At 61.5% G+C, this 27,990-nt stretch overlaps 2 protein-coding genes across 6 annotated transcripts; one reads left to right on the plus strand and one right to left on the minus strand.

Moving 5' to 3' along the window:
- Positions 1-159: 159 nt before the first annotated feature.
- SLC26A11 (solute carrier family 26 member 11) lies at positions 160-18,921 on the minus strand. 3 transcript variants are annotated; one of them, XM_075994007.1, is made up of 17 exons: positions 18,739-18,921; positions 17,372-17,620; positions 16,641-16,833; positions 16,180-16,265; positions 14,343-14,422; positions 13,036-13,178; positions 10,851-11,026; positions 10,369-10,441; positions 7,271-7,321; positions 6,972-7,032; positions 6,181-6,236; positions 5,812-5,952; positions 4,626-4,753; positions 4,195-4,294; positions 3,707-3,840; positions 2,513-2,585; positions 160-1,372 (listed from the first exon to the last, which is right to left on the minus strand). In XM_075994007.1, the coding sequence occupies exons 1-17, from the start codon at positions 18,919-18,921 to the stop codon at positions 1,281-1,283; spliced, it is 2,019 nt and encodes a 672-aa protein (XP_075850122.1). In that variant the 3' UTR covers positions 160-1,280. The 3 variants fall into 3 exon arrangements, with proteins under 3 accessions (XP_075850122.1, XP_075850121.1, XP_075850123.1); XM_075994006.1 differs by lacking the exon at positions 10,369-10,441 and having other exon boundaries at positions 7,144-7,321; XM_075994008.1 differs by lacking the exons at positions 160-1,372; positions 2,513-2,585; positions 3,707-3,840; positions 4,195-4,294 and having other exon boundaries at positions 4,624-4,753; positions 7,144-7,321.
- SGSH (N-sulfoglucosamine sulfohydrolase) lies at positions 18,875-27,962 on the plus strand. Of its 3 annotated transcripts, none has more exons than XM_020280979.2 (8): positions 18,875-19,007; positions 21,482-21,642; positions 22,255-22,360; positions 22,579-22,729; positions 23,034-23,190; positions 23,464-23,545; positions 25,302-25,505; positions 26,514-27,962. In XM_020280979.2, exons 1-8 carry the CDS (start codon positions 18,920-18,922, stop codon positions 27,071-27,073), a joined length of 1,509 nt encoding a protein of 502 aa, XP_020136568.1. In that variant the 5' UTR covers positions 18,875-18,919; the 3' UTR covers positions 27,074-27,962. The 3 variants fall into 3 exon arrangements, with proteins under 3 accessions (XP_020136568.1, XP_075850125.1, XP_075850124.1); XM_075994010.1 differs by having other exon boundaries at positions 26,792-27,016; XM_075994009.1 differs by having other exon boundaries at positions 26,560-26,934.
- Positions 27,963-27,990: the final 28 nt, after the last annotated feature.

Below are 27,990 nucleotides of genomic sequence, written 5' to 3' on the forward strand. Positions count from 1 at the left end.
CTCCTAAAGGCCCCATCTCCAGACAGGGTCTCACTGCAGGTGGGGCTCCAACTGCAGCGTTTGTGGGGCCACGGTTCAGTCCATAACCCGTGCACACGGGGACCGGAGGGCTCACTAAGTAGGGTGCACATACCGGACAAAATACGTAGACAGTGAGAATCACGCATTCTAACACTATTTATTATCACAATAAATACTTCACATCAAACGACTGCATGAGCAGAGCACCACGTATGAAATGATCCCATGTATGTAAAACTGTAAACGTTATGTCCACATGGTGACAGACGGATATGCATATTGGAGGCGTCTGGAGTGATCACCCAAGAGGGCTGGTGGGGGGGGGGGAGAAGGAGGAATGCTTTCCTGTATTATTTACAATAAGCATTTATGATTCTTACAAAAACCACCAAAGCTATTAACTTTTTCATTTAAAAAAAATCACAAAATCATTTTAAAATAGAGGCCGGGCGCAGTGGCTCACGCCTGTAATCCTAGCACTCTGGGAGGCCGAGGCGGGCGGATTGCTCGAGGTCAGGAGTTCGAAACCAGCCTGAGCAAGAGCGAGAACCCGTCTCTACTATAAATAGAAAGAAATTAATTGGCCAACTAATACATATAGAAAAAATTAGCCGGGCATGGTGGCGCATGCCTGTAGTCCCAGCTACTCAGGAGGCTGAGGCAGGAGGATTGCTTGAGCCCAGGAGATTGAGGTTGCTGTGAGCTAGGCTGACGCCACGGCACTCACTCTAGCCTGGGTGACAAAGCAAGACTCTGTCTCAAAAAAAAAAAAAAAAAAAATAGAGACTTTAAGTCACTTGGCACACCTTGGTTTTCTCTCCAAATGCTGCCACCAGGAGCAGACCGGTCTCCCAGATGCCCTTGCGCCCCGCCCCGCCCCGGCCGCTGCCCGGTGCAAAGGTGGAACCCACCCAGAACCTGGCAGGTGCTGGGGGCCGAGGACGCCACCCCGGCCCGGGCTGGAACCCTGCTCCTTCCTTTCTCACGTGCCTGTCGCCCCAGAAGGCTCTCTCCACACCGCTCTTCCAAAATCGTCCATGCCGGGGAACAGCAGGGAGGCACTTTTCCAACTGCCCCGCAGGGAGCCAGCGGGTCCCCCCTGTGGGTCCACACGGGGCTTCCTTCTCCTCCCCCAGGGTCACCTGCTCAGGTTGTTCTCAGCCTACCAGGCCGGCGTGTCTGTGTGCGGCCTCAGATCACAGTGAGGGGAACCTTCCGGGACACCTTCCTCTGCGCTCTGCACGCCCCCGGCGGCTCCGTTAGTCCTCCAACAGGGCGACCTTGTGCTCCAGCACGGAGTCCTTGCTGACGTTGTAGGGCTGTGTCCCTGGCTCCTGCCTCAGGTACTTCTCTGCAGGAAACACGAGTTGAGTTGTCGCAGCGCTAGGATGGTGGGGTGAGGACGGGCCCGCCCACGGAGAGGGGTGGGAGGCCCGAGTCTCAGGGCCCTGGCGCCAGCGCTGGAGGGTGGCGGGGCTCACGCAGGCTGGCATCCCCAACCGCGAAACGTCTCTCCCAGCAGTTGCTGCCGTCTAGGTGACCGCTAACCCCCTCGCTGCTCCAGGCACCTGGCGGCCAGGCCAGCCCCTCTGCCCCACTGAGCTGCGCCCGGCAACAGCGACAGGGAGCCCCGCTCTTTTTTTTTTTTTTCTGAGAAGTCTTGCTCTGTTGCCTGGGCTAGAGTGCCGTGGCGTCAGCCTAGCTCACAGCAACCTCAAACTCCTGGGCTCAAGCAATCCTCCTGCCTCAGCCTCCCGAGTAGCTGGGACTACAGACATGCGCCACCACGCCCGGCTAATTTTTTCTCTATATATCAGTTGGCCAATTAATTTCTTTCTATTTATAGTAGAGACGGGGTCTCGCTCTTGCTCAGGCTGGTTTCGAACTCCTGACCTCGAGCAATCCGCCCGCCTCGGCCTCCCAGAGTGCTAGGATTACAGGCGTGAGCCACTGCGCCCGGCCCGCAAGAGCAATCTTTATGAAGTTTTAGAACAGGCAAAACTAACCTACGGTGGCAGAAATCAGCATGGTGGTTCCTCCTGGCCGGGAGTGGGGGGGATGGGGGGCGGGGCGGCATGAGGGAACTTTCTAGAATGATCTCAGATTCTACCCATATGGATCCATCCGTCAGAACTCAAGCTGCAAACTTAAGCTCCTCTCTGCTTAATGTATTTAAACTTTACCTTGAACCCTCCGCCCCGTGCTAAAAAACACGTCCTAGAGAAGGAAGGGGCCTCCCCGACCTCGAGCCCCCCCGCCCCGCCCCCTCCGCCGGCCGTGGCTCTCGCTGCAGTTGAGACGTTCGCGGAAGACAGAGGCCCGGCAGCACCTGCTCTGCAAGCCTAGGGCACCTCTGGCCGCCTGCGGTCACGTCCTCTCCCTGTCCCAGAGCCACTGGTTCTGGAGTCACCGCCATGCTCCGGCCTGACCCCCCGGGGTGGGGGCGCGGCCGCCTGTCCCAGCTCCCCGTGGGGTGTCCGACCTCACCCACCTGCTTCCTCCACGGTGGAGAAGTACTGGAACCCCTTCAGGTCGGCGGACAGCAGGGCACGGAGAACGGGGACCTGGGGGACAGACAGACTTTAGCCCAGGGCAGGGACGCTCCCCTGTGACACACGGGGCAGGCGGCCTGCGTGGGCACCCCGTCTTAGCACCCCCGGAAAGGGGCGGCTTCACGTCCACACGGGGAGGTGGAGAGAACCCCTGCTCCCGGGGAGGCTGCCAGACGGGCACATTTGCAAAGGAATCGTCTCCAGAGACCAGGAGGACACAAGACGTGCACCGTGGACATGCCACGGGACGAAAGGTGAGGAGCAGAGCCTGCCACCCCCGCTGTGTGACCCCGGGCAGGTCACTCAGCCTCTCTGGGCCTCGGTGGCTGCGGCTGGACAGGGGGATGAGGCGGGTGTGGGCCTCGCAGGCTGGTTTGAGAGTGAACGAAACCCCGAGTGCTGGGCTCAAGTGGCGCCCGGTCTCACGGCTACTTCACAAACATCTCTGCAAACCTGGGGGACACGCCGACGTCCCCCACATGCCACCACGTAGGACGCGGCAGGGAGGACACCTAACTGCAGTGACAGCGACCCCTCCTGCTGCTGACCCCGGCCACTTCCCCGGGACGTCGGCCCCGCACCGCCCGGAACGCTCCCGGGCGAGGCTGTGCCCGTCCTGGTCTCACTCCGGCGGGAAGAAAAGCACCGCGGTGGAACGGCACGGCCCGGGCTTCCGAGAGCCGAGGAACCGACCCCGACGAGCCCCGCCCGGGACCTTCACCTGTGCCCTGCCAGGACAGTCGCCGCGGGAACCTGTCCCCTGCAGCCTTCTGAAGCCGCAACAACAGCTCTCTGCACACAGTTCTACACCGACGTGTGTCCCGCTTCCCAAACCACAGCTCCCGAGAGCAGGGACCAGCTGTCACTCACCCTGTGTCCCCAGCCCCGAGGACGGCATGGTTGAGGACGTAGATTGGCATTGACTGCCGGGGAGATGAGGCCACACACGTGACCCCTTGGAGGGCAGGGGGCTGCCGCTCCCCGGTTGACAGGGTCGGGGGGTGGAAGGCCGGGTGGGTGTGGGAGCCAGGCAGGTCCACCCTGGGCCGTCCACCCTCGGGCAGCGCCACGGCCCAGGCAGGCGGGGCTGGCGGGAAGGCCACACGGCGGCTGCTGACCCCCGGCTCACCCACCTGCAGGCCGGCGAAGACCATGCGGACGCCCCGCCGGTGGAAGTCCCGCAGCAGCTCGCCGAGCCCCAGCACCACGGTGTAGTCGACGCTGCAGACGTGGGTGCACTCCAGGACCACACAGCGCGGGGGCGACGCTGGGAGACAGGCCAGCCGGTCACGCCGGGCAAAGCAGCCCGTGCGCTGGCCAGGGGCAGAGTGAGGCCGGCAAGGGCTCCCTGGACCATGGCTGTTCGGGGACAGCAGCCCCCGCTGCCTTCCCAGGACCAGAGGTGCCTGGGCTCCCCAGGAAGGGGCCAACGGGGCAACGGGGGAGCAACGTGCGGGGAACCGCCACCCCGGCTGCAGCACCGAGCAGAGCAGGTGTCAGGCCAGGCGTCCGCAGGGGACGTCCTGTGCGCTGGGACACCCCGGATCCTCCCGGCTGGGGTGCAGAGGGCGGGGTGGGGAGCTGGGGCGACCTCAGCTCCGTCTGGGCCCGGCCCACGTACCTTCCAGGGCCCGGCTCAGGATGGCCTCCCGCAGGGCCTCCACCGCAGGGAAGTGCAGGCCGCTGGCCGGCTGCAGGACGATGACCGGCCCCTCGGACACCTGAGGGAAGCGAGTGGCTGCCGGACGCAGGCCCAACAGGGCGGCCTCCGCCAGGTGTGGCCCGTCCCGGGCAGGAAGCCCCGACCCAGGCAGGCCCAGCGCACTGGAGGGGACGGGGAGTGGGGGCTGGCGGGGGCCCCCCAAGGCCAGCCCACGGGCAGTGCGGTGAGCACTGCGGTTTGTAACCAGAGGGTGAGCCTGCGCGCCAGCGAGCAGCGGCGTCAGCAGCAGCCACGGTCACTCGGTGAGCTCACAACCCGAGAGAGAGTCGTGCTGAGGAGCGAGGCCTCCTGCCACGGGGTGCTCCCCCTCCCCCGGGGGCGGGCGGTACCTGGGTGTGGGGCCTGGCCACGGCGTGCAGGAGCATGAGCACGGACAACAGCGCCCCAGCCAGGATGCCGTACTGCACCTCCCAGAAGCACAGCAGGAACGTCACGCACAGGGGCAGCAGGTCCAGCCCTAGGGGAGGGGTGCGGCTGGCTGAGGGGCACGCCCTCCTCCCTGAGGCTCCGACTCGGCCCCGACACCCGGGAGGATGCTTCCTGGCCTCTCCCGCACTGAGTAGGGACACTCATGGACCCGGAGTGGCCCCCACAGGGACTCGCTCTCGGGATTTGAGGACGGCAGCTGCCAAAGAGGCCACGCCGTGGGGATGGGGGCTGCGGCCCAAGGTCAAATCCCCTCCCCGTCTTTGCTGAGCCAGGGTCAAGACCTGCCGGGACAGGAGGAGGAGGAGGACGGCAGGGGCTCGTCGGTGCCAAAGGAGGAGGGGCCGGGCACAGAGCCGGCCTGAGAGGTGGGGCTGAGGGTCACGTGAGCCCTGGGGACCCCTGGCCAAGGAGGAGGTGTCCTGGGGCAAAGTGCTGGGCTTGGGGGTCAGCCCCGGTGGAGTCCACCAGACACACGTGACTCGGACATCCCCACCCTCCCTGGACCTCGGTTTCCCTCGGTGGCATCTGCTATATTGCACGAGGGCGCGTTGATGCTTGGGGCTGATCTAAGGATCAGATGCAATACTATACAAAGGACCCTCCACGCGGCAACTTGCCGGGGCTGCCCCCAAAAATGCCAAACGAGCTACATAAATCCTTCCAGCGCTGCTTTGACACGCAAAAGAAAATGAAATTTGTTACACGAAAGGCACAGTCGGCTCAGGAAGCCCCGAGGCGCTGTGGCCAGTGGAGCAAGGTCAGCGGATACGCTGGACCCTGCCGGTCCCCCAGGAAGTCCCCCTCAGCTGGGCCACCCGTGGGGACGACGGGCAGGGCCGCTCCACGCCGGAGCTGCGCCAGGACCCCGCGGAGCGGTGCAGCAGCCTTTCGGGAAGGAGGAGCTGCAGCTGGCACGGCCTGCCAGCCACGGGCCACCTCTGCGGCCACCTCCTGGCCTTTCACCCCTCTGTCCTGGGACCGCCCAGCTTCCCAGCTCCAGCCCCCAGCTGCGGAGCACCGAGGACAACCCTGCGTTCGCAGGCGCCGCACCACAGCCTCCCCACGCCTGGGGCGGGACACACATACTCTTAACGCGCCAGAGCGTCCGGAAGATCTTGGCGTCGAACAGCGGGGCCACAGCCATGATGATGACGGCGGCCAGCGCGGCCTTGGGGATGTAGTAGAACTGGGAGGTCAGGTAGTTGAGGGACAGCAACACTAGCGCTCCTGTAGGGCACGGGGCGCCGGTCACCTGGGGGTCAGGGGCCCGCCCAGCAAGCAGCCCCCTGTGGGGAGGAGCCTCGCCTGGGACGAGGGGGTGGGGGCATGAGCAACACGGCCCCCAGCCCCCGGCGTGGCTCCAGGGGACGTGGCCCACCAGGCAGGGCCGTCTCTGGCTGTTGGCCCCCCCCACTTTCACCGCCACGGGCACCACGGGAGAAGTGGGGGGCTCACCTGTCACCAGCCCCCCCGCTGGGGTGCACACCCCCGACTGGGCGTTCACAGCCGTCCTGGAAGAAACGAGAGACTGAACCACCGGGGGCCGGGAGGGAAGGGGCAGCCTCTGGCCACGCGGCCACGGCTGGTCTCCCAGGGCCGGTGGCTCCGAGGGGCCGGTGGGAAGCAGGGGTGGGGGTGGGGGCGCCGAGGCCAGGAGACTTAGGGCACAGCCACAGGCAGCTGTGCTCAATCCGTCCTGCTGTTTTTAGGCGACACACATCATCTCTCACTGACCATAAGAACACAAACCAGAGAGAGCCAGGCCGTTGAGATTCCCACCCACTCTGTCTTCCTCCCCATCCGGGTGGGGCCAACCCAGCAGGGCCGGGGTCCTTGGCTCTGGGGACCAGGCCCTGCTGGATGACGCCTGCTCTTCTGCTTTAAGCCGAGGGTCATCCCCACCCTGCAGTCCTGACCCAGAGGGTCCCCATGGCGAGGGACAGCGGCCACTGAAGAGGGTCTGGATCTCTTCAGGGCAGAGCCACCGTCCTTCCTGTCCCAGGTCCCGTCAGGAATGAGCCTGGCACCGAGAACGAGTGGGGAACTCTCCAGGGCTGACCTGAGGTGCCGTCTGTTGGCGTGCAGGAGCCGGGGGACCCTGGAGGACAGTGGCCCCCAGCCCCGTCCCAGCCAGTCAACAGCGGACACAGGGATGACGGACACCCCCAACCAGGACAGGAGCAATACGCCGTCGCAGGTGGGCAAAGGGCCCTCCCCCAGGCGCAGAGGAGGGACGGGTCACTCACCGTCCAAAGCTGCCCGTGACCGGGTAGGACGAGACGAAGGAGCCCAGCACGTTGGTGAGGCCTGGGGGGGAAGCGGGGGTTAGTGAGGAGGGAAAAGAGACGGTGGCGGGGAGACGGAACCAGGAAGGAACAGGAGGGCAGAGGTGGAGGGACCCCCACGAGGGGCCCGAACCTGGGGCTCGTTCTTTTAGGGAAGGACCACCATGCCCCTGGCGCTTTGTCCTGAAAATCCGACCATCGCGACACTCCGCACAGCTCAGAGGGACGCAGGGGGCACGCCCGGGCCCCTGGAGTCTTACCGATGGCCAGCAGCTCCTGGTTGGCGTCCACGCGGTAGTTATTCTGAGACGCTGGAGAGAACGGATGGAAAAGACAGGTTGAATGGCATCTGCTAGCCCTCGCTCGTGAAGTGAGAACAGGTTATGGGTTTCTACACAGCGCTGAGTTTCACAAACACGCATGTGCACGTGCACAGAAGCGGGTCCATGGGCACCTCGGAGGGCGGAAAGAGGCGGAGCGAGGTGTTTGCCGCAGTTAACCGGGGGAGCGAAGGGCTCAGGGGTGACCTGTCCCTCCTTCACTCACCGCCGCACTTTCCACACTGTCTACAACAAATATACGCAGTTACTGCTTTTCTGATGAGAAAAACGTTTTTGTTTTTTTTTTGAGACAGAGCCTCGCTCTGTCGCCCGGGCTAGAGTGCCATGGCGTCAGCCTAGCTCACAGCAACCTCAATCTCTTGGGCTCAAGCGATCCTCCTGCCTCAGCCTCCCGAGTAGCTGGGACTACAGGCATGCGCCACCACGCCCGGCTGATTTTTTCTATATATTTTTAGTTGTCCAGCTAATTTCTTTCTATTTTTAGTAGAGACGGGGGTCTCGCTCTTGCTCAGCCTGGTCTCTGAACTCCTGAACTCAAACAATCCGCTCATCTCGGCCTCCCAGAGTGCTAGGATTACAGGTGTGAGCCACCGCGCCCGGCCAAGAAAAACGTTTTAAACTAAAAACCTTTCTGATTACAAGCTGAGATGACTAGAAGTCGAAGACGAGGCCGTCTCAGCGAGGAGCAAGGACGTCAGGGGAGGCCCAGCAGCAGGCATCTGAGACAGACGCCAGCGGACTTTTCCCACCAAGGACCAGACCGTGAGTATTTTAGGCCCCGTGGGCCCCAGGGCTCCGTCGTGGCCACAAAGCTCTGGCTGTTGTACCACAAAAGCAGCCACAGATGACACACTCCCCAATGAGAATGACGTGTTCCAACACATCTTATTTGTGAACACTGAGATTCGAACTTCATATACAATTCATGCATCACAAATTATTCTTCTTCTTTTGACTTTTTCCAACCATTTAAAAATGTGGGCCAGGCACGGTGGCTCACGCCTGTAACACTAGCACTCTGGGAGGCCGAGGCGGGCAGATTGCTCGAGGTCAGGAGTTCAAAACCAGCCTGAGCAAGAGCGAGGCCCCGTCTCTACTATAAATAGAAAGAAATTAATTGGCAAACTAATAATACAGAAAAAACCAGCCGGGCATGGTGGCGCATGCCTGTAGTCCCAGTTACTCGGGAGGCTGAGGCAGGAGGATCCCTTGAGCCCAGGAGTCTGAGGTTGCTGTGAGCTAGGCTGGCGCCACGGCACTCACTCTAGCCTGGGCAACAAAGCGAGGCTCTGTCTCAAAAAAAAAAAGATGTGGAAGTCGTTCTTAGGCCACTGGCCACACAAAGCAAGCAGCAGACAAAGTCTGTCAACCTCCGACAAGAGTGACCAGCTCTATAGATACGGCCAGGAGGTCGGGTGACTTCAGAAAAAAAGGGAATGTGTCTGTCTCAGCTACTCAGGAGGCCGAGGCAGGAGTTCAAGTCCAGCCTGGGCAACACATCAAGACTTTGTCTCACAAAAAGGACAAAAATAAAGTTTTCTAAGTAGCAGACAAGAAGAGTAAAAGCCGTAAGATGTACAATTGGAGGAAACACCTATATTTCTTCTTGCAACAGAAAGATATATACTCAGGAAAACAATGACTGAGCAAGACACAAGCCAAGTATGGAATGAACTGAACTGTGGTGTGATTTTGAGCAACTGGTGGAATCTGGAAAACCTTCTTGAATTGATATTAGTTAGGAGTCTCTGGCCGGGCGCAGCGGCTCTCGCCTGTAATCCTAGCACTCTGGGAGGCCGAGGCGGGAGAATCGCTCAAGGTCAGGAGTTCGAAACCAGCCTGAGCGAGAGTGAGACCCCTGTCTCTACTAAAAAAAATAGAAAGAAATTAGCTGGACAACTAAAAATATATGGAAAAAATTAGCTGGGCATGGTGGCAAATGCCTGTAGTCCCTATTCGGAAGGCTGAGGCAGGAGGATCGCTTGAGCCCAGGAGTTTGAGGTTGCCGTGAGCTAGGCTGACGCCACGGCACTCACTCTAGCCCGGGGAACAGAGTGAGACTCTGTCTCAAAAAAGGAAAAAAGAGTCTCCTTTGAATGGGGTGAAGGTTAGAGCCCTGGAATTCTGGAGAAGGAACTTATCCTGGTACAACCTGGGCTGGGCAGTAAACACCCTTATGGAGTCACGAGAATATTCACTGGGTTTTAACCTTTAGAATCTACATCTCGCTAAAGGCAAGGAGGACTGCATTACAGTTACAGGTTAGAATAACAGTGGTGTCCACACTGATGACCCCAAGCCGGGAGCACCTGGTCCCCAGTGGGAAGGAGCAGGGCAGGAGGGTTTAACAGCCTCGACTTAGGACGGAGGCATGGAGACTTGCTAAAGGAGATGCAGATATTTAAGTGGGTCGGTGCCCCCCGGCCTCCCGGGGGCTGAGCCAGAGGGAGAAAGCACGTTGTTACTGTTACACGTGTAGGAATTTTGTGGGCCTGTTATTAAACCCAGCCATTATTACCAATTAGATTAAAACTTTTAATTAAACAATGACGTCAGAAAAGAAGACAGTACTTGAATCTCGTCACTTCCTAACTTACCTGACGCCTCGCTGTAGCTGGTGAGGTTATCTGCACCCAGCGCACCCACAGGGCAAGGTGCCGCACGGCGGGCACGCGCACCCCACCCCAGCGTGGGCCACGTTCAGCTTCCGTGGGCCACGGTGGAAGCAGCTTTTGTTCCACAGAAACACAGGCTGTGCAAATCTTTAAATGTTTTCAACTACAACCCTCTCTGAATACAAGCTGAGATGACTAGAAGTCAAAGACAAGCACACGGGTTTTCATCGTAAATCCCTCTTTGCCTGTGTATACGTGTTCGTGTGTGTGTATGTGTGTTACACACGTATGAGCGTGTGCGACCTGGATAAAAATTCGCCTTTCTAAAATCAGAGTGATAGAAGCGAGCAGGAAAGCCAAGACGGGCAGGTGAGCCTGGAGTGGGGCTGCCGGGCGTCTTACCGAAGGCCTTGGCCACCGCGATGCTCTCCAGGAGGCCCATCAGGGGCACCACGGCCAGCCCCGCCCCCATGTCCTGAGAGGAGAGAGGGACGGTGAGCGGCCTGCCCAACCGGACAGGAGGGGACGGGGCTGACCGGCAGTGACCCGCCCTTCTCTACGTCTGCCAGGAGCCAGTGCGCCTGCAGGGCCGTGAGCTTACACGGGCAGGGACCACCTCCTCGTCGCAGAAGGACCAAGATGCCCAGAGGAACACGGCAAGCTCATCCTTGCCCGGTGTCCGAAGTGGGAGAAACAGCCCCGGGCTCGAGGCAGAAACACAAACGGGCTGTCCCTTGAGGCCACGTCCAGTCTGGGATCCTCTCGAAACTGAGCGCTCGGCAGTCCTCACTGAGCTCAGACCCCCCCCCCCCGTCCCTACGCAGACACGTCGTGGACGTGCCACCAGGCGGGGGGGTGGTGTCCTGGCGCCTGTCTCTGCCCACCTGCACCATCCGGGTGAAGGAGATCGTCCCGTTGGCAGTGGTCACCGAGAAGGGAGGGGTCCGGACGGGAGGGAGCCCCTCGGCCGTCTCCCCGGTGAGGACGAAAGGCTGGCATCCGGTCACCTCGAAGGAGTAGGCCATCAGGGCCGAGAAGGACACCACCAGGGCGTTGCGGGCTAGGAGAGACAGAGACGCTGTGGCGGAACACGCTCCCGGCCAGCGCACGGACGCACCTCTGCGCCCGGGTAGCTGGGGCAGAAGACGCCTGCCCCGGCCGCAACCCCAAACTCTGCACCCTGGAAACACAGCACAGACCCAAGGGTCCGTGTGGCAGGCGTGAGCAGGTGGCTCTGTGGAGCACGCATGACGTGGGGACCGGTGCACACGCCTCCTCCTGCATGTCCCCAGGGCAACGCACAGACCACATGCAGGGCGGCAAAGACACTCTGAAATCGGATGCCGGGCGCTTCCACTTTGAAGCAAGCCGGAGGAAGAGCCCAGAGCTACCCGCCTGCCTAAAGCTACCAAAAACTGGACAAAACAGGAAACAACGGTTTGCAAGGTGCTGGCCATCAGGCGTGACGGACACGGGAAACCATCAAGGTGAGTCTGTAATGGCCTCGGCAGAGTCCCCAGGGCCCCGTGTGTGGCGGGGGGACCCCTGGCAGTGCCCGGGGCTCTCCCCGGGCTCAGGGGTGAACGCCGGGGGTCCGAGGAGGCCAGGGCCTGGGCTGACAGGAGGTTCACGGGAGAGCTCCGGAGCCCTGCAAAGGGTGCCCAGGTGCGCAGACCAGGGCGAAGCTGTGCGGACACCTCCCAATCCACCCGGGAGGGGACGACCCCAGGGACTCACACCAGCCAGAGCGAGAAAACCGCAGAATTCACGGGGCAGCGGGATTCAGTGGAGTTTTGCAGTGGGTAAGGATTAGCCCTAGACCTGGGGCCGGTAATTTCTTTCCATAAAGGGCTTGATAGTAAACGCTTTTCGCTTTGCAGGCCATAATCTGTGTTGCAACTCATTGACTCTGCTGTTTCTGCACAAAAGCAGCACAGACGCCGTGAATAAACCGGAGCTCAGTGGAACTGTATTTGCAAAATCCAGTGGTGGGCCTGAGTGGGCCTGTCCTGGAATCACAGGTCTGGTCCAGCCCGTGAAGCTTAACGCAAGACCTGAACGGAACAAACTGCCTTAAGTAACTTAACCCTGACCCGAACAAGGCTCCAGAAGACTCTCGGAATGCAGAGATACCCCGCAAGCCAACGTCAAACTCACAAAGTCTGGCACCCACTCAAGCAGAAACTGCGAGGCGGGCAGAGACACAGGAAAATACCACCGGTAACACGGAGAAAAATCAATCAGGAAAGACCGACCCTAAAGTGACACAGTTAAAGATGACAGAATTAAAACAGTAATTGTCACGAAAGGCCACATATTTGAAAAGCTAGAGGAAAGAATAAGCCTGGTAAGCAGAGATGTGGGAGGTACGTTTAAAGAGAGCCAAACTCAACTTCTAGAGGTAAAAACACCCTGCGGGGCATGGTGGCCTCTCGCAGCAAAGAGCGGCCTGGTCCGAAGCGTCCAGCCCAGAACGTCAGCAGCGCTGAGCCAGGTCCGGAGAGAAAACACATTCCAGCAAGACCAGCCGGGTCTGTTTAACCGCACACTCGCCAGCAGTAGCCGAGCTGCGGCTTCAGGCGTGGCGGCTGCAGGCTGGGCCGCAGGTAACCACAGGGTCCCTGAGAAAGGCCATGGTGCAGACTACAAGGTGACAGGGGCAACGTGGCCATCGGTGTATCAAGAGGCCATCCCCGGGGAGGCAGCAGTCTGTCCTCAGTGCACCCAGGACAGGCCCGGGTCCCCGTAGCAGAGCAGCGATCCGTGACACCAGAAGAGGAAGGCACTGCAGACACTGGCCAGACGCTGCGAGAAGCCGGGCACCCCAGGGTGTCCCCAGCACCCCTGGCCTCTGCCCACTCTCGGCCAGGAAAGCCTCTCCCAGGAGCACCGACCAGTGTCTCCCAGAATCGCCAAGCGTTGCCGGGGGGGACAGAATAACCTCCGGCTGAGAGCTGCTGCTGCTGCAGACAGCAGTCTGAGCTCTGGATGCGATCAGGGCCGCCTACTGAGTCCTAAATACGCCAGTGTCCAAGTCATGCCCGCACGGGTCCAAGTGGGGCCCCTCACCTGTCGTGGCAACCCAAACCAGCCCGTGGCTGAGCCGCACGCCGGGGGGCGTCTCGGGGTGCAAGGGAGGCACGTGGTCCCGCATGAGCTTCAGCACCAGCAGCAGCACCATGCACACCAGCCCCAGCACGGCGTCACCCACCCTGCGGAGAGACAGAGGACCGTCACCACCCACCTCTGCCCAGGACTCACACTGACTCAAGCCTCCCGGCCTCCGGCTGCTGCTTCTGCTGGAAGCCTTTCTCCCTCAACTGTCTCTGTGTTTTCTCCTAAGCAATCTACTATCCCACTTCAAAACTGAGCCCCACAGTCAGCAAGTACACAGACCCGTGCAAGACTGGGAGTAAGAGGCCGGTCATGCTGGTGGCAGGACCACCCCTTCCTATTTCAGTCCTACAGCTCTCTGGGACTCAGGTGTGCAGAACAGGATGAGTGACCACAGGGAACGGGGACTACAGCCGACGTACTGCAGACGAGGGTCTGTTCTAGAAGGCTCTGGCCTATGCACTCGGTAAGACCCCTCTCACTTCTGTCCCCAGTGCCGCTGTCTGACTGGTCAGGCTCCACTCCCACTGGCCCCCTGGAGGCTGGAAGCCCCTGGCTTCCAGCTGGGTTCAGCTGCTGGAGAACCTCAGCGGCTGGTCAGAGAATAGAAGACAAGGGTCCAGGACCCTCCACCCCAGCCCCTGGCACCAGGCAGACATCTCTACAGCTCCCCGCAAACCATCTCTTCTCCTGTCCCTTCCAGGGTCCCTTCCAGGACCGGGAGAGCTATCCTGGCTGCCTCTGGGTTTGTCTCTTTATTGAAACCACCCAAGAGAAGCGCTGGCTTGGGACCCTCTCCCCAGCGCTGCCTGGATCTCTTTGTCTCCATCAGTACTCCAGCTGCCTTCCCTCATCCCTTCCCTTCGGCAGCTGCGTTCTGTTGGTGTCACCTTCCCCACGCCCTGTGTTCTCTTCGTGGATAAATTACAACCCCGTGAGGGGGAGAGGAAGAGAGAATGCCTGCATTTCTTTGCAGGGTCTCTCCTCCTTCCTGCCGCCCAACAAAGCTCTGTGGAGCATGCCACGCTGCCGGGCTCTCAGGCTCAAACCATGGGCTTCTCGTTAAAACGCTGACCGATGCAACAGGTCTGGGGCCTGGCCTGAGAGTCTGCATTTCTAACCAGCTCCCAGGTGCTGCTGCTGCTGCCCTGGGGACCCCTGTCAGCAGTAAGGCCCCCTCCCCCAGAGAAATAAATGACACCCAGGGTGGACGAGCAGGGGGAAGTGGGCCAGGGATGTGGGAGGAAGAGCTTGCCCAGTACCTGGTCTCTCCCAGGCTGAGGAAGGTGTGATACACTTGCAGGAAAAACTGCCTGGGGATGTTCTGCAGTCCCAGGAGGTTCTGTGCAAACAGAGAGCTGATCAGATCACTGGCCCCTGACCTAAGGCAATTTGCCCGCACCTCCCCTCGCTCCCTCCCACCACCTGGGCCTGGGCTGGGGCAGGACCCCCGACCCCCAGGGCCCTTCCTGGGGCACAGCTCAGGGCTCTCAGGGGACCACCTGGCCTCTCTCAAGCCCCCCATGGAAGGAGATCAAAGAGATGGCACTTCACAACCTTTGGGTCAATGACATGCTTCTCTAAGTTACTTCCCAGGCTAAGAAAAAAACACCCCGTGTGATCCCAAAGCTGGGAGACCGGTTCTACAACTCCCAGGCCCGGGTCCTGGGACCAGGCACCTGGACCGACCACTCCCCGCCTTGCCTCCATTGGCTCGTGGCCATGTCCATCACCCATCAGCCCGCCCCCATCACGTGGACCCTTGCTGCCATTGGCTCAAGACCGCGTCTGTCCCGGGACGCCCACACGGCTCCACCCCCTGCTGGAAAGAAACACTCTTTCCCCAAGCGCAGGGGCTGGGGATGCCTGGCCAAGGGGGTGGGGGGCTCCTCCTGGAGCTTTAAGCTCTTTCTGTCTCTCCGGAGCTGGTAGGGAGTATCAGGTGTAGGCAGGGAAGTCGAGGCCGGACTCCCAGGGTGACACATTGGGCTGCCAAGCGCGAATGCGTACAGGCGCGCTCTACTCTCACTAGGGCCCTACAGAAAAACATCCTTGGCACTGAAAACGAAAGCTGTTTCCAGAATAAAGGACGAACCACCCCGAGACAGCATCTTCCAAGCTTACCCAGGCGTGTGTGCACTTAGTACCCAAGTCACATTCACCCTCACCTAAGCTATTTCCTCTCTAAAATGACAATGACGACAGACCTGCCTCCCGGGGGTGCGGTGACAACAAAGCACATGGACTGTGTCACCCAGTGCCTGGTGCACAGAGTGCTAAGTACCTCCGCTGCTTTGTTTCCACAGTCTCCCGTGCTGGGTTTTCCACCGGGCCTCTCTGGGACGCTGTCACCAGCAGGGGGGTGGCCCCGAGTCTGCCATCTGGGGCCCCAGCCCCATGCATGGACATGCATGGAACTTAGCCCTATCCCATTCCACACACACCCAGCGAGCACTCCCTACTCCCCACCGGGCACGGCACCGGGCATGGCACTGGGCAGCCATGGGCGGAAGCACACGGTCCCTGCCCTGGAGGAACTCAGGGCCCAGAAAACAGACAATAAATTACATCATTAACTCAGGATCACTGACTTTAGTACATCTTATAGATGTTGTAAATAGAAACATAAAAAAAACATGGCATTTGAAAAATATTAAACAGATGTTGAAAAAAAGCATAAAACCAAAATCATCTAGCTAAACTACTATGGGGAAATAATTGCCTGTTGAAATCCCAGCAGTGTGCCCGTGGCCGGTGAGGCCTGGGGGGGGTGCGCAGACAGGCAGCTGCACGGAAGCCAGCCAGGCCCACGGGCACCAACACTGCACGGGCCGGCCGGTGGGCGAGGCTACCAGTTCCTCCAGTCACTCGCTGTAAAAACTGACCATCACTCAACACCTCCCCTGGGAGTGTCATTTTATTAATAAGGGACCCATGAGAGAACTGTGTGCTTCTTGACCCACTAAGAATACACAATCTCAAACAGCAAGACATCTGCTTGCCACAGATACCAGGACTGGCCTTGGTCCTGCTCCCAGGTGCCCCTGTGCCAACTAGCAGCGGCCAGAGGGCAGAGCTCTGGGTGGACACTGTGCCTACCTTGATCTGTCCGAAGCCAATAGTGACAGTAGCAGCAGAAGTGAAGCCTTTAATGACAGGGCAGGAAATGAAGTCCAGCAGGAACCCTGGCCGACCGGGAGAGAATGCTGAGCTGGTTCCAGATCCGTCTGGCCCCAGAGGACGAGGGTGGACATGTGGGCTGGGAGAGATGGCATGGGAGGGACCAGGGAGCTAAGGACTAACGAGTGACACGCCCTCTCTGGGCTATTTTTGGAGAGTAGGTCTAGGGTCTGAGGCCCTGGGTACTTCTCTAGTGTCCTGCCCTCCGAGCAGAATAGAGTAGGACCGGGGGCCTCACCCCCCTCAACACACACATTGCCCTTGGAACTCAAGCAAGGAAATGCTGATGTCAAGGGTACCCCAAGAGGTAGCTCCCTCAGTACCCCAGGAAAAGCAGAACCGGAGCCCGTCCTGCCCGCGGCAGGAAGGCAGAGTCTTACCCAAACGCAGGAACCCCATGACCAACTGGATACAGCCGGACAGGAAGGCCAGCAGGACAGCATAGGCGGGCTCGTGGAAGGTGTAGAAGGAGACCAGGAGGGACATGATGGCCGTGGGGCCCAGAGTCACATCCCGGGAGGTGCCCAGGAAGAAATACACGAAGCATCCCATGAAGGCAGAGTACAGGCCATACTGTCGGGAAGAGGTGGCCGTGAGCACCCAGGAGGCCTGAGGCCGGTCCACGCGTGTCCCTGGAGTGCATGTCCGGGCACCGGAGATCTGTGGGTGTCGACTCTGCGCTGGGCACACCTGCACACGCAGGCAGGGAGTGCCACCGCCCTCCGTTAGCCCCTGAGGACCTGCGGTGATTAGGGTTTAGCGGCAACCAGCTGTGGCCTCGGGGTGCTGATGGGCAGACAGAGTGGGGGGCTGGTGCTGCCTGCGGGGAGCACAGAGGCCTGTGTGCCGTCTGGGTCTGTGCGTGCTGCCGTGAGTCATCGCTCTGGACCAGCTGGGTGCCTGTCTGTGACATGCGGGCAGAGGAGTGCGTCGCAGGCTACAGACTGTAAACCAAAGGTTTCTTAGGCCTCCTGGGGTTGGAAACCCGGGAAGGCTGCAGTCTGGAATCGATACCACCTATTTCCACCCTGCTTCTGGACAGGTGCTAAGGCCCGAGTGGGGTCAGGCCGTGGGGAGAAGATGTGGCTAGCAGCAGGGACAGACACCTCACCTGGGGCGGGAGTCCAGCCACTTCAGCATAGGCCAGAGCCTGGGGGATGACCGTGAGCCCGACCGAGAGTCCAGCGATGACGTCCATCTTCAGCCACTGCACAGAGTAGCTGGGCAGCCACGCCAGGATGGGCAGCCGCCTCTGCACAGCCCCCCGGGAGCAGCAGCAGGTGTTCGGGGTCATGCCCGGGCTGGAGGACCTGGCCTGACCCAGAGCCTTCTCGGAGGTGGGCATCCTACGGAGGTGGGGCTGGGGGTGCGAGCAACAGACCAGCAGTCAGGGCCTGGGCTTTGAGGACCCAGTGATACTGGCCAGGCCCAGGGCATCAGGACAGGGACACTATCTTCTCCTTCTCAAGGGGTCTGAGCCAGAGGGATTAGATCCCCGGAGCCATGCTGGTCTGAGAGACGAAGGCAACATCCGTGCAGAGGGGGACTGGGCCACCCCGCCACCCACCATGCCCTCTCCCTGCACCCTCCTGCCCAACTCCGGGCGCATTCTCTCCCTCCAACAACTCTGGCAGATGAGAATCTAAACTATTTCTTAATGAGAAGCCTAAAGACTAATTAGACTCTCTTCCCTAAAGAATGTTTCCTTTTCTCTCCCCTCCCCAGGGAATGTGGGGTGCAGGGCAGAGAGAAGCAGGGTCCCCACGCACTCAGCGCCCGGCGGGAGGGTGCTGGTGGGGGCGGGGCCCAGAGGCCCTTGGGGGCTCCGAGGATTTCCAAGTGCGCAGCAATGCCCGCGCCACCCACCACCGGCGGACTGCAGTGCTGGGGGGAGGTCCCCCACCGAGGCCACGCCTAACTCAGCCCCCACCTGTGGCATTCACAGATCAGGGGTTCCAGTCGGTTCTGAGAAAACGTCAGAGGTGCCTGCGAGAATTCAAGGTGCGCAGCAGCATCCTCTGGGGTCTGGCGCCCCTGCCCCTGCCCCTGCCCCAGTTCCAGTCCCCTGTCCCGTCCCCTCCCCTGTCCCTGCCCCTGTCCCGGTCCCCGCCCCTGTCCCGGTCCCCGCCCCTGTCCCGGCCCCTATTCTTGTCCCTCCCTCTCCCCCTCCCCCCCGCCTCTGCCCCTCCCCCTGTCCTGGTCCCTGTCCCGGACCGGCTGCGCTGCTCTGGACAAAATCCATCTCCCCCCCCACTCCGCCTGCCCCATCCTGTGGTCCAGACACCCCGCCGGCTGACGGTCCACGGCCCGCGGGCTCTGAGCACCGCCGAGTTGGGGGGACCCCAGCGGGACGCGGTGGGGATCCCCGCAGCAGGCGCCCGCCCTCTCGGACCCTGCGCTGGCCCCGGCGACCCGGGCGTGTGCCGGCCGCCGCGGTCCCGGGCCCTGCTCGCCGGCCGCCGCGGTCCGCGGACTCACCCGCAGCGCGCCGCAGTCGGGGTCTCCGGGCTTCCCCGCGGCGGGGTCGGCAGAAATCGCACGGGCCGGAGCGGGAGCGGTGCCTGGGGAGCACGTGACCGAGGGGCGGGCCGCCCGGTCTGGCGGGGCGGGACCAAGCTCGGGTGGGCCGGGCCGAGCCGGAGCCGGAGCGGGAGCCGCCATGCGCCGCCCCGGGCCCGCCTGCTGCGCGCTGCTGCTCGTCCTGGGGCTCTGCCGGGCGCGGCCCCGGAACGTGCTGCTGATCCTCGGTGAGTGCAGCCTCCCGGGCGCGCCGTCCCGCGGCCACCTGCTGCTGTCCCCGGGGGCGGCCGCTCGCCCCTCCCCCAGCGGCAGTGCGGACCGGGTGTCCTGCCCCGGCGGCCCGGGCGGCCCCGCGGCCGTCCCTCGCGTCTCCCCCTGCTGCCCCGCACGTCCGTGTATCCCTCCGAGCGGCCGGTCCGAGCGGTCGTCCGCATTCAGCGCCGCACCCCTGCCCGCCGTGTCCCGAGCCTAGGGGCGGCTTCGCGGAGCCCGGGGCGCAGGTCCCAGAGGGGACGCCAGGCGAGGGGCTGCTGCCCAGGGCCCCAGAGACGCGGGCAGGGACCCTCTGGCTCTCCCCGCGCACCCCCTGTGCCCCAAAAGTTTGCCCCAGCCTTCTCAGACCTCAGAGCCGGGGGCTCAGCTCCCTTCTCCTGTCTGAAGGGCGCAGGCCCCCTGCCCACCCATCCTCTCCCCCAACCCCACCCCCTCTCCCGAGCCCAGGTCCCTCCAGCACGTGCTGTTCACAAGACTTCCTGTTTGGGTGCCAGGGCCCCTGACAAGCCATAAGGCCTCAGATTCTTTCCCCTTCTGAGGTCTGGCTCCCTGCCAGCCCCGCCGTCTCTGATTCACTCTGTGGTCTCTGGGCTGCAGATCTGCTCGTTGCAGCATAAACAGCCCTCCTGCCAATCCACCTCCCAGGGCCACTGGTGCAGGATGGGCTCTGTCGATCCAGGTCCTGCGAGGACCGGGGTCAGCGCTGGGTCCTTTGGGATCCCAGGCGATCCAGCCCCCCCCCCCTTAGGTCCTGTCTTAGCTCAGGTTGCCATAGCAAAGTACTACACAGAGGGGCTGGGCTCAGTGGCTCAGGCCTGTAATCCTAGCACTCTGGGAGGCCGTGCTGGGCAGATCACTCAAGGTCAGGAGTTCAAAACCAACCTGAGCAAGAGCGAGACCCCGTCTCTACTAAAAATAGAAAGAAATTAATTGGCCAACTAATAATATAGAAAAAATTAGCCGGGCATGGTGGCGCATGCCTGTAGTCCCAGCTACTTGAGAGGCTGAGGCAGGAGGATCGCTTGAGCCCAGGAGTTTGAGGTTGCTGTGAGCTAGGCTGATGCCACGGCACTCATTCTAGCCTGGGCAACAGAGTGAGACTGTCTCAAAAAAAAAAAAAGTACCAAAGAGCAGACATTGATTTCTCACGGCTCTGGAGGCTGGAGGTGAGAGATCAGAGTGCCAGCAGGGTGGGGTTGTGAGGAAGGCTCTCTACCTGGCTCACAGGTGGCCGCCTTCTCACTGTTCCTCATGTGGGTTGGGGGTCTCTCTTCCTCTTTTTAAGACCACAGCCCTATTAGCTTAGGGCCCCCTTATAATCTCACTTAACCTTAAAGACTCTATCAACAGATACAGTCACATTGGGGTTAGGGCTTCAACGCAGGAGTTTTGGGAAGACACAATTCAGTCCATAGCCAAGTTCAGAGACCATCTAAGTGGGTTTGGAGAAGGGCAGCTTCTGCGCCTGGCCTGCAGGCAGGATGCACTCCCAACGTCACACCCCAGCACCCCACGTCCCTCCGTCTGGCCAGTGGCTCACACCCAGTGGGTCCCACAGGGTGCAAGACAGTAGCCCAGCTGGAGGACAGCCACAGCTACCCCTCTGTGCAAGGACCGCAGTGCCTCTGAGGGAGCTGGGGAGGTGCTGCCCTGGGGGTTCCCACCAGCTTCTTCCAGGGTGCCCCTGGCGTGCTCTGCTCCATGTTGGAAGGAGGAGCTTGCTGTGGCTGTAGGAGCTCAAGGCCTGTCTGCTGCCCCGCCGTGTGGCCCCGGGTGCTGCACTGCACTTCTCTGGTTGCTTCACCCCTTTGGTGAAGGGGTTGACAATCGGCAGGGTCACTGGGCGGTTGGGGCTGGGTGCTGAGCACCAGTGAGAGGTGGTGGTGGGATGTGCGGGCACAGGTCCTCAGACGTGCACTGGGCATGGCGCTCCTGGCCCCTGCTGCTTCCACAGAGCCCAGGATTGCCCAGTGCGCTGTGTCTGTGCACTTAGCCACTGCCTGCCAACGTGGCCACGCGGGTCGCATGCCCACACGGGTAGCATGCCCACCTGGTAACATGCCCACCCGGTAACATGCCCACCTGGTAACATGCCCGTGTGGGTAGCATGCCTGCTGAATGTCAAGGTTATTTGGGGTATCATGCCTGCTGGGTGCCATGCCTGCCCAGGTATCACACCCACCTGATTATCATGCCCACCTGCTCACATGCCCTCTGGGTGTCATACCTGTCTGACATACCCACTCAGGTGTCAAGCCTGCTGGGGGCCAGAACCGTGCTTCCTGGGCACCATGCCCATCTGGGCATCTTGCCCTCCTGGCGTCCCCAGCCCGAGCCTGTGCCGCGCAACGACAGGCCCCCTCACTCGCTCGTGCTGTGCCTCCTGACGCCGGCCCACCATGTCCTCCCTGTCTCCCGCCTTCCCCAGCCGATGACGGAGGCTTTGAGAGTGGCGCCTACAACAACAGCGCCATCTCCACCCCTCACCTGGATGCCTTGGCCCGCCGCAGCCTCATCTTCCGAAACGCCTTCACCTCCGTCAGCAGCTGCTCTCCCAGCCGCGCCAGCCTGCTCACCGGCCTGCCCCAGGTGGGTTGGCAGGGGGGCGGGAGGAGGGGATGGAGGGGGGCGTGGGTTGCTTCCACCCCTGGCTGTTGTGAACGTGGGTGTGTGAGGGCGCTTCCCCTTGATGTGTGAGCCGATGATATTACCCCACTGTGAGCAAGTGCGAAAGCTCAGGGGGAGATGGTGTGCAGACATGCAGACGCCTCCCGGAAGGTTCTCCCAGGGACTGTAAGCCACCGGCGTCTGTGCATGGGCTGCAGCGGCCCAGGAGGCCCTTCCTTCTCACATACAGCAGCCGATGACTTTTTAACACACACGATGATTTCTTTTACGATGTCAAGTAGCTAGGTAACAAAAAGACGCCTGGCTGTGTCCATTTCTCTCCACAACGTGTGATCATAGTTAGAAAAGTTGGGAAGCACAGATGCACAAGATGAACGCCAGGGCCACCGTGCGGCTGGCTTGCGATCCTCCGCATCCTTTTCTTTTCTGCCCACGTCCTCCTTTCTCGGGAGGGTCCTGTGGGCCTTCGGGCTAGGAGTGGCGGTGGAGAAGGTCTCCATGGTGCGGCCGTAAGGAGGGGGAAATGGGGAACCCGGGAGGGCTGGGGCCGGGCCTCACTTGCCTTTGCCGCAGCACCAGAATGGGATGTACGGGCTGCACCAGGACGTGCACCACTTCAGCTCCTTCGACAAGGTGCGGAGCCTGCCGCAGCTGCTCAGCCAAGCCGGCGTGCGCACAGGTGAGGCGCTTGGAGCCCTTGGCAGGGTGCAGGGTGAGACGAGGGGTTGAGGCCGCGGTCTGGGAGGCCGGGTGCCTTGTCCTAAGGACTGGGCCTGGGATTCCTGGCCGGGCTGTGGGACCAGGTAGAGCCCAGGGCCTGGGCGCCTGGGGGGGCGGAGAAGGGCACAGAGAGAGTAGGGGGCCCAGGGGCTCTGGACAGGCGTGTACCTCGCGCAGGCATCATCGGGAAGAAGCACGTGGGGCCCGAGGCGGTGTACCCTTTCGACTTCGCCTACACGGAGGAGAACGGCTCCGTCCTCCAGGTGGGGCGGAACATCACTCGCATTAAGCTGCTAGTCCGGAAGTTCCTGCAGACCCAGGACGACAGGTACGCGCTGCCCCTCACTCACGGCCAGACCTCCCGGCCATTAGCCCGAGGTGCGTGTCCCAGAGTCTTCAGTTGGGATTCGCGGTGGGGGAGACAGACGGGCTGGGGGAGAAGGTTCCAGAATCCCAAGGAAGAAGGGATATGGGGAATCCGGCAGTGAGGGTCGCAGGGGGACTTTCAGATACAGGGGAGTGGGCAAAGCCGGGAGGGGTGTCTCTGCCTAAAGCCGGGTGGAGAGTCAAGGTGCTGCCCAGGTGTGTGTCGGCCCCCTGACGGGACATGAAGCCCCTCCCCCCACGTGCAGGCCCTTCTTCCTCTACGTCGCCTTCCACGACCCCCACCGCTGCGGGCACTCCCAGCCCCAGTACGGGGCCTTCTGTGAGAAGTTTGGCAATGGGGAGAGCGGCATGGGGCGCATCCCAGACTGGACCCCCCAGACCTACAGCCCCCAGGACGTGCTGGTAGGAGGGCCCTCGCCGTGTTTCCCAGGCGCCCACCAGCCGTCGCCCAGGGGGTGGGAGGTTAGCCTGCAAGGAGAGCCCCTCCGGCTGCATTGGGCCCAGGTCCCCATCCTCGGGGCCGCAGACAACCCCAGAGGTGTGGGGTGATGCGGCCAGCGGGAGTCGTTCTGGGCTCACCATTTGCAGGAAGAAGGTTCCGGGCCCTGGGGGGGGAAGGCTAGCATCTCCACCCCTCCCCCATCTCCCTGTTCCAAGCTCGCCTCTGCCTCCCAGGTGCCTTACTTCGTCCCTGACACCCCAGCGGCCCGAGCCGACCTGGCGGCTCAGTACACCACCATCGGCCGGATGGACCAAGGTGGGCTCACGGGCTGGGCGGTGGGGCGTGCCAAGGCTTCCGTCCCCCCTCCTGGGCCCGGCGCCTCTCAGCCGGTCAGGCTTGCCCCGGGGGGGTTCCCACTGGCAGCACAGTGTGACCAGGTCTCCCTGTGGAAGGCCCGGGGCTGGGCTGGGCAGAGATCACATTCAGAGAAGGGGCTGGGCGAGGGCTGGACTCGGCAGCCCCGTCCTGGGGGTGGTGTCGGGACTCACTCCCGGGCTGCCCTGATGCGGAACTGCTCCTGGGCCCATCCTTTGGGTGCCCAGAGGTTTGGCAAACACTCCACATACTTTTCCAGCAATGGGATTTGATCAGATTTGGGGTTTTGGAGTTCCCTAGGTTATGCAGTGTAGAACTTGGAGGGGGTTGTTAGTGTTATGTGGCTGCTGTGACAAAGAACCATAAACTGGGTAGTTTAGAACTACAGAAATTTGGGCCAGGTGCGGTAGCTCACGCCTGCATTCCTAGCTCTCTGGGAGGCTGAGTCAGGAGGATCACTTGAGGCCAGGAATTCAAGACCATCCTGAGTAAGAGGGAGAACCCATCTCTACTAAAAACAAAAATTAGCCGACATGGTGGGTGGTGCCTGTAGTCCCAGCTACTCAGGAGGCTGAGGCAGGAGGATCACTTGAGCCCAGGAGTTGGAGGTTGCAGTGAGCTGTGAAATCAAGGTGTCAGCAGGGCCGCCCCCCCAAAGGCCTAGGGAGGCTCCCACCTTCCCTCTTCTAGCTTCTGGGCAGTGGCGATGCTTTCCTCCCCTGGCTTGCGGCCACATGGCTCCTGTCTCTGCCTGAATGTGCAGGAGCCTTCCCATGCGTCCCCTTCCATCTCTGTCTCCTCTTAGCAGGGCCCCTGTCGTTGGATTAGGGTCCCCCGGGTACTTGAGGATGATCTCGGCCCAAGAGCCTTAATTATATCTGCAAAATCTCTTTATTTTTTATTTTATTTTATTTTATTTTTGAAACAGAGTCTCACTCTGTTGCCTGGGCTAGAGTGAGTGCCGTGGCGTCAGCCTAGCTCACAGCAGCCTCAAACTCCTGGCCTCAAGCGATCCTCCTGCCTCAGCCTCCCGAGTAGCTGGGACTACAGGCATGCGCCACCATGCCCGGCTAATTTTTTCCATATATTTTTAGTCGGCCAATTAATTTCTTTCTATTTTTAGTAGAGACAGGGTCTCGCTCTTGCTCAGGCTGGTTTCACACTCCTGACCTTGAGCGATCCCCCCGCCTCGGCTTCCCAGAGTGCTAGGATGACAGGCGTGAGCCACCGCGCCTGGCCGCAAAATCCCTTTATGCAACAACTCTTTTATGCAACACATCTTTTGGGGGAGTCTCATTTCTCCCCGCTATAGGAGGTCGGTGCCTTTGCTGTGTCCTTCTTGGTGCCACGACCTGGGAAGGGGGTGAGTTGCAGAGGAAAGCCTGTCTTCTGGCCCACGTCTGTTTCTCTTTGCTCCTTGGGACAGACATGAGATTCCAGAAAACACAGAAACCGGCGTAGGGCAGGAAGCAGCCGCGTGGAGGTGGCACAGCAGTGCCAAGGGGCGACCAGAGGCCGTGGCGGTCCACACGGGGCCGCTCTGGGTGGGTGCTGGGCGAGGGGCCCGGCTGGTGGGAGCACCTGCAGGGTGTTGCAGGGTCCAGCGGCCGCGTGCGGAGGTGGTGAGTCTGCGCGCGTTCCCGTGCCCCCCGTCGTGCCTGTGGCTGAGCCCTGCTGCCCACCCCCGCCCCTGCAGGGGTCGGACTCGTGCTCCAGGAGCTGCGTGGAGCGGGTGCCCTGAACGACACCCTGGTGATCTTCACGTCTGACAACGGAATCCCCTTCCCCAGCGGCAGGACCAACCTGTACTGGCCGGGCACCGCCGAGCCTCTGCTGGTGTCCTCCCCGGAGCACCCAGGACGCTGGGGCCAGGTCAGCGAGGCCTACGTGAGCCTGCTAGGTACGGCTCTGTCTTCTCAGGCGGGGGACCGGGCGGAGGTGAACCTTCGGCGGGGCCGCCTCGCAGCAGGCGTTGCCCTGCACCCGTTGCCGCGTGTGGTTCTCACACCCACCTGGGTGAGGGCGGGACAGACGCGCCCGTCCTACAGGTGGAAAGGATGAGGTTCAGAGGCGCAGTAAGCTGCCCGGGGTCACACAGGTGTCAGCAGCACCTGCTAGGATTCTAGCCCAGGTCTCGCAGTCTCGCTGCTGTCCACGCCGTGGCCTTTTCCAGTGGGCCACACGTGAGCACCAGTGCCCCCTGCGATGCTTGTCAGTGCCCTCGTGGCACCCCCAGACTGAGTCCGTGGGCCTGGGCTGGGGCTTGAGAATTTGCGTGTCTGACTCGTTCCCGGGTGACAGGATACTGTGGCCCCAGGGACCCTCTCTGAGAATCGCTGCTCCCTGTGGCACCTGCCCGGGGACCTGGGCACCTCGAGACCCTGCCCATGTCCACAGAGACCTGGGGATGCCCAGTCCCCCATCATAGACAAACCTGCAGGTGTGGGAAGACTGTGAGGGGCCTGGGGTGAGCCCCTTGGCCCAGGGTGGAAGCTGCCACCCCTGCCCACTGCCCAGCAGGGCCACCAGGCGAGGCCACCAGGCAGGGCCACCAGGCAGGGCAGGCTCAGGGCAGCAGTGCACTCAGGGCCCACATTTCTCTCTTCGGCCCCAAACCATGAGCCCAGAGTGCTGTGGCCACACCGCACAGCAGGCATAGACAAGGCTTCCTACATAGGGTGCTTCCTTTCTGGTCCACAGGGTTGTAGAAGGGTCCCCAATGTCACCAAGTCGGGGCCTCTTGCTATACGTTTAAAGGCATCGTGGCCCAGAGAGACAGTGTAACCGTGGGAGGTGCCAGAGCCACACCTCCCTGTTGGGGGTTTGATCTAGTGGCCACCAGCTTCCCAGAGTGGCTCAGGCTCCTGGGCCCTGGGGCCGCCGCACTGAGCCGCTGCTTGCTCTGCAGACCTCACACCCACGGTCTTGGATTGGTTCTCCATCCCCTACCCCAGCTACGCCATCTTTGGCTCGAAGACTGTCCAGCTCACTGGCCGGTCCCTCCTGCCGGCGCTGGAGGCCGAGCCCCCTTGGACCACCGTCTTCGGCAGCCAGAGCCACCACGAGGTCACCATGTCCTACCCCATGCGCTCCGTGCACCACCGGAACTTCCGCCTGGTGCACAACCTCAGCTTCCGGATGCCCTTCCCCATCGACCAGGACTTCTACGTCTCCCCCACCTTCCAGGACCTCCTGAACCGCACCACGGCCGGGCAGCCCACTGGCTGGTACAAGGACCTGCACCACTACTACTACCGGGCGCGCTGGGAGCTCTATGATCGGAGCCGGGACCCCCACGAGACCCAGAACCTGGCTGGCCACCCGCACTTCGCCCAGGTGCTGGAAATGCTTCAGGCGCAGCTGGCCAAGTGGCAGTGGGAGACCCAGGACCCGTGGGTGTGCGCCCCTGATGGAGTCCTGGAGGAGAAGCTCTCCCCCCAGTGCCGGCCCCTCCACAACGAGCTGTGACAGCCCCCGGAGGCACCTACCCTCCCCGTCTCAGACATGTTCCTGCCGCTGGCCACCTGGCCTTCTCGGCTGGGGATGGAGGAGACCAGCCCTGGGTCGGTGATGCTGGCCCTTCTGAGATGCTGGTGTCATTCCTGCCTCTGCCTGGAGGGGGACCAGGCGTGTGCCCCAGCCCTTCCCCCCAGGACAGCTGCCACCATAGTAGGGGACACCACCGTCCTTGTGTCTGAGTTGTGTCCTGGCACGGGAATTCTAGGGGGGCCCTGGGGACAGAGTGGGACACAACAAGGGAGTCTGTTTTCTGGGTTGGTTTGGGGACCTGCAGGTGGAGGGACTTGAAACCCTCTTCAGTCTTTGGAGCCCTTCCCCCGTGAGGAGGTGGGGGCCTCTGTGCCACAAGGGCATGGGTGGCCGGTGTGTCCAAACCATGCTCTACATGGCAGCCTGGCATCTGGCTCTTGCCAAGCCGTGGTCCAGAAGAAGCCTTGGAGCAACCTGGGGCTGGTTTCTGCTTCCTTTGCTTTGCCCCAAGGTCAGGCGCAGCCCAGGAGGGCGTCTGCTGACAGGCAGCTCCCTGCCCAGCCTGAGCCTGTCGTCTTTCTGGGCAAAATTGTCCTTTCCGAGCGTGTCCAAAGACGAAGGTGTGCAGTGCCCCGTCCTCTGTCTTGGGTTGGCTCTCCTTGGATGGCACCAGCATTCGGTGGAGAATGTGCCAGAACCTGCCCTGCCCCCACGCTCCACGGGAGCAGCATCTCGGCCTGGGACACCTGGCAGGCGGGGGTTCCCTCCTCTCCCCTGCCATCGACTCCATACTGGGGGTGGCGAGGAAGCCACAGAGTATTGTAAAAGCCTTTCGTTTAGTAAAATATACAGAAGTTCATTTTCTAAATGGTTTATGATAATACAAACCCAGATCC

Source organism: Microcebus murinus, chromosome 18 (assembly GCF_040939455.1).
Source record: "Microcebus murinus isolate Inina chromosome 18, M.murinus_Inina_mat1.0, whole genome shotgun sequence".
NCBI classification, from domain to species: Eukaryota; Metazoa; Chordata; class Mammalia; order Primates; family Cheirogaleidae; genus Microcebus; species Microcebus murinus.